The sequence below is a fragment of the Chinchilla lanigera genome, unplaced genomic scaffold, assembly GCF_000276665.1.
Source record: "Chinchilla lanigera isolate Chin_1 unplaced genomic scaffold, ChiLan1.0 scaffold00001, whole genome shotgun sequence".
Lineage (NCBI taxonomy): Eukaryota > Metazoa > Chordata > Mammalia > Rodentia > Chinchillidae > Chinchilla > Chinchilla lanigera.
In genome coordinates, this window is record NW_004955402.1 from 60,544,717 (window position 1) to 60,548,767 (window position 4,051).

The 4,051-nt window shown below is 55.9% G+C and overlaps 1 protein-coding gene across 2 annotated transcripts in view; it reads left to right on the top strand.

Moving 5' to 3' along the window:
* The window catches only part of Galr1 (galanin receptor 1), a 109,890-nt gene that overhangs the window by 95,057 nt on the left and 10,782 nt on the right, over window positions 1–4,051 (top strand). Inside the window, exon 1 of one of the 2 annotated variants that reach the window (XM_005373099.2) lies at window positions 1,381–2,135. The exons of the other annotated variant lie outside the window; for it this stretch is intronic. Within the exon in view, the coding sequence (XP_005373156.1) occupies window positions 1,470–2,135 (666 nt within the window). The 5' untranslated portion in view covers window positions 1,381–1,469. Of the gene's footprint in view, window positions 1–1,380; window positions 2,136–4,051 lie in introns of those variants that run through there. 2 annotated transcript variants of the gene reach the window in all.

Genomic DNA, 4,051 nt, shown 5'->3' on the forward strand with positions numbered 1-4,051 from the left:
TAATATATAAAGAACTAAAACATCTGGTAATGACAAAAAAAAAAAAAAAAAAAAAAAAAAAAAAGAGCTCACTTTCGTGTTGCTGCATCCAGATCTTATTTATAGCAGTGATTCCACATTGAAACAGTTTGTTCTTTTTACAAATATTTTACTTTTTAGTGCCTCTATTTATGTCATTCACGTGAATGATGTAAGGCAAAAATGACCCCAAGTTGAGTGATGTCAACCGTACATTGTCCTCTGTACCCCCTCCCCGCACTCGAAGGGCTGGGATTGAACCCGGGGTCTTAGCACTGAGCTACATCCCAGCTTCTTCCCGCGTTTTGAGGCAAGGTCTTCCTAAGTCACCAAGTTGCCTAGGCTGGATTTGAACCTGCCATCCCCCTGCCTCAGCCTCCCAGAGTGTTGAGACCGCTCTGCTCAGCTTAGTCTTACACACATTTATAAAGAAACGTCGGCTGTTCGTTTTTCTTTCTTGCTCATCTCATCCCTAGCCTTTGAAGGGATGAGGTTGAGATTAGACAGAATTTTAGGAAACGCCAAGTAGCAGTGCCAATCCTTGATTTTCCAGGATTTATTCTCAGGGCAGGAAGCGCTCACCCTGGCAGCCACTGCAGAAGAACACTAAAGGTAACACACAGGGGGGCCCCGGGGGTCTCGCTGGCCCTGCCGCCGCTTTCCCCTGACCCTGGCGGCGGTCCGTACTGGGGAGCCCAGCGCACTGATCCAGCCAGGAGAAGGGCGGCGAGCCATCGCTTTAGGAATGTTCAGCCTCTGCTCGCGCTGTGACTTCCGGGGGGCACCCGGAGCAGGCCCACAGGGGGCGCAGACTGGAACCGGGCTGAGTCTTGGCTGCCTCTCAGATGCAGCGGAGCTCCGGAGCTCCAGGCTCTGCCCACCACCCGGAAGCGCGGAGAGCGCCCGCGCCCGCCCCGTGGACTCCGGACTCCCGCAGAAACTGGAGGGAGCTGGCGGCTGGGCGGGGGCGCGCGGGGAGAGGGGAGCCCTCTGCAGCAGGCGGGAGTGCGCGGCTGAGCGCGGTGCCTGGAGCATGCGGCTGGGGGCGGCCGGAGCAACAGGTAAGGCGAGTCAAGCGCGGGCTGCTTTCTCGGCATCCCTCCCGCTGCAACCAACTAGTTCCTGCGCCTTGTGACCGCGCACTTGGCGTCCGCGAGCGGACCTCTGTGCACGGGCGGCCACCGCCCGCCAAGAAAGCCCAGCTGCAGGCTCGCGTCCCCAAATCCTCTCAGAGGGGACTGGCACAAGGACAGAGTGGCCGGGCACAGATTTCGAGCGCAGCTGCCCGGCACGGACCCCAGACTCGCCCACCCATCCTTCAAAGCTCTTGCTGGAAACTCGCACGCCGGTGCTCTGGTCGGGAAGCCAGGGAACCCTGGCGCTAGCTTTCCCAGGCAGGCACCCCTTCTAGCGCGCCCCGCTACCCTGCTCTGGGGGCGCCCGAGCGGGCGATGGAGCTGGCGGCCGCGAACCTCAGCGCGGGGAACCGGAGCGGACCCGAAGCCCTTGCCGCGGAGCCTTGGCTGCTTTTCGGCATCGGCGTGGATAACTTCATCACGCTGCTGGTGTTTGCATTGATCTTCGTCTTGGGCGTGCTGGGCAACAGCCTGGTGATTACCGTGCTGGCGCGCAGTAAGCCGGGCCAGCCGCGCAGCACCACCAACCTGTTCATCCTCAACCTGAGCGTCGCCGACCTGGCCTACCTGCTGTTCTGCGTCCCGTTTCAGGCCACGGTGTACGCGCTGCCCACCTGGGTGCTGGGCGCCTTCGTCTGCAAGTTCACCCACTACGTCTTCACGGTGTCCATGCTGGTCAGCATCTTCACTCTGGCCGCGATGTCCGTGGACCGCTACGTGGCCATCGTGCACTCGCGGCGCTCCTCCTCCCTGAGGGTGTCCCGCAACGCGCTCCTGGGCGTGGGCTTCATCTGGGCGCTCTCCATCTTCATGGCCTCGCCCGTGGCCTACCACCAGCGCCTCTTCCACAGGGACATCAGCAACCAGACCTTCTGCTGGGAGCAGTGGCCCAACCCGAGCCACAAGAAGGCCTACGTGGTGTGCACCTTCGTCTTTGGCTACCTGCTGCCTCTTCTGCTCATCTGCTTTTGCTACGCCAAGGTGGGCACTGAGTGCGCGGGCTGAGTCTCCTGGCAGGCAGAGAGGCGAGGGCCTCCGGGTCCCACTTACTTTCCCCGCTCCCTGGCGGAGTCTCCCTGCACACCTGCCCGTGCGCTGTCCTCGTGTAGCGTTCGGGGCGAGGTGTGGTGGGAGCCTCTCTACTCACGTTTGCTCTCCCTCCGCTTGCTCGCGCAGGATTGCTGCGGCTGGAGCAGGGAAGTTCCTTGAAGTGTAAGCGAGGTTGCTGAAAGTTTACCATCCGCCCGCGACGTCCTGCAGAGCCGCGGTTCCTCCCTCCTTTCCCGGGCTCTGCTGCCCTCCACGCCCCGCGGTGCCCGGGCGGCGTGCGTGCGCCCTGCGCTGCTGCTCTGATGTGAGACCCAGGCTGGTTCCAGGGGCTCTCAAATCGGACACGCGGGCGGAGGAAGTTATCCTCCCAGCGTGGGAGCTGCCCGCGTGCGTTCGGGTGAGCTTGGTCTGTCGCCGGGATGGGGTCCCGTCGCCCGCTCACGACTCTCAGCTGGGACCTGGAGAGTCTATTGGGCGCGCATTGGGCCCTTAATGCCCGGGCTTTGCGGAAACAGCCTTGCGCGCGGGGAACAGCGCTTCGCATTTTACTTTAAACCGAAGTTCAGCTTTCTAAGCCCGGGTAGGAAAGCAGTGTTTCTTCGCAGTCGTTTGATGGGAGTCCCCAAAGAACTAGGCAGGAGGGAGCGCAGCCGCGGTGTTTTTTCATTCTGAAACTTTTTAAGAAAGAGCCCATGAACAGCGCTGAGGGGCTCGGGTGCGGAGGGCGGCAGGACTCACAGCCGGCCTTCAGGAGCTCCAGCATCGCCTCTCCTTGCTGGGAGCTGTCCTCATCTTGCTTCCAAGCAGCCTTTCTTTCTCATTAATTACACGAGATTTGAAGAGTTTATACCCATCAAAAGGGTTCAAACCTTGTTGGCAAACAAGTTGCCTATGTTTGAGTAGCTAAACTGCATGAGTAGTCATGCGATAGCTGCTCTTGGGGGAAGTCCGGTGTCCAAAACCCTCTGCTCAGGGCTCCATCACCAGCCGAAAAACCCTTCAGAGACCAAATTCTGAGGCTTCCTTAATTCCATCTCTCCCTGTCTCTCATTCTGTTCCTGAGAGTTTGTGACTACAAGACTATATTTCTTATTTTCTAGTCATATTCCACAACCACCCCCCTCCCGGGGCAAAAATGTTTAGGATATCTACGTGCCCCCGCCCTGTTCACATTATCTGTGCAGATTATGTCTATTTTGAATGGTACTGTTTTTGGATATTTTCTGAAAGAATAAGCTGGGCCAAAAGGTATGCATACAGAAATACAGTCAAGGTATGGGATTTGGACGAGTCTATTTTAGCTATTTGGAAATGGCGGTTTAATGATCTAGTGACCTGCAAATAAAAAAATTAAAGCTGTTGTACACAGCAGTTGTCTGATATGTGCTTTATCTCATTTAACTTACACAACAACCCTGTGAGTGGGAATTATTGTCCCTACTTATTAGTGAGGAAAAGGAGTTTTGCAGGAGTATGACTTCTGGCCTGACTAGGAAGCCCATAAGGGCTTGGAGGAGAATCCTTCAGAGGGGACCATTGATGGGGCCAGAACATGAGACGTACAGAGATTCTTAAAAGATCTGTCTCTTAAATTCCTACTTCCTTGCATTAGAACTGAAGCACATGTCTTTTTTTCCATCTCCCCGAAGACTTTAGGAAATAATTTTAATCTTCATGGAAATGGCAAGGTCTTTTAGGACTGAATCAGGCTATCTTTCTGTCATTTAACAGTTTATAAAAGTCACACAAAGGGCAAAGTTTAAAGTACATTTAAAAAATTTGATGGATACATGGGGCTGGGGATGTGGCTCAGTGGTAGAGTTCTTGCCTCATATGCACAAGGCCAT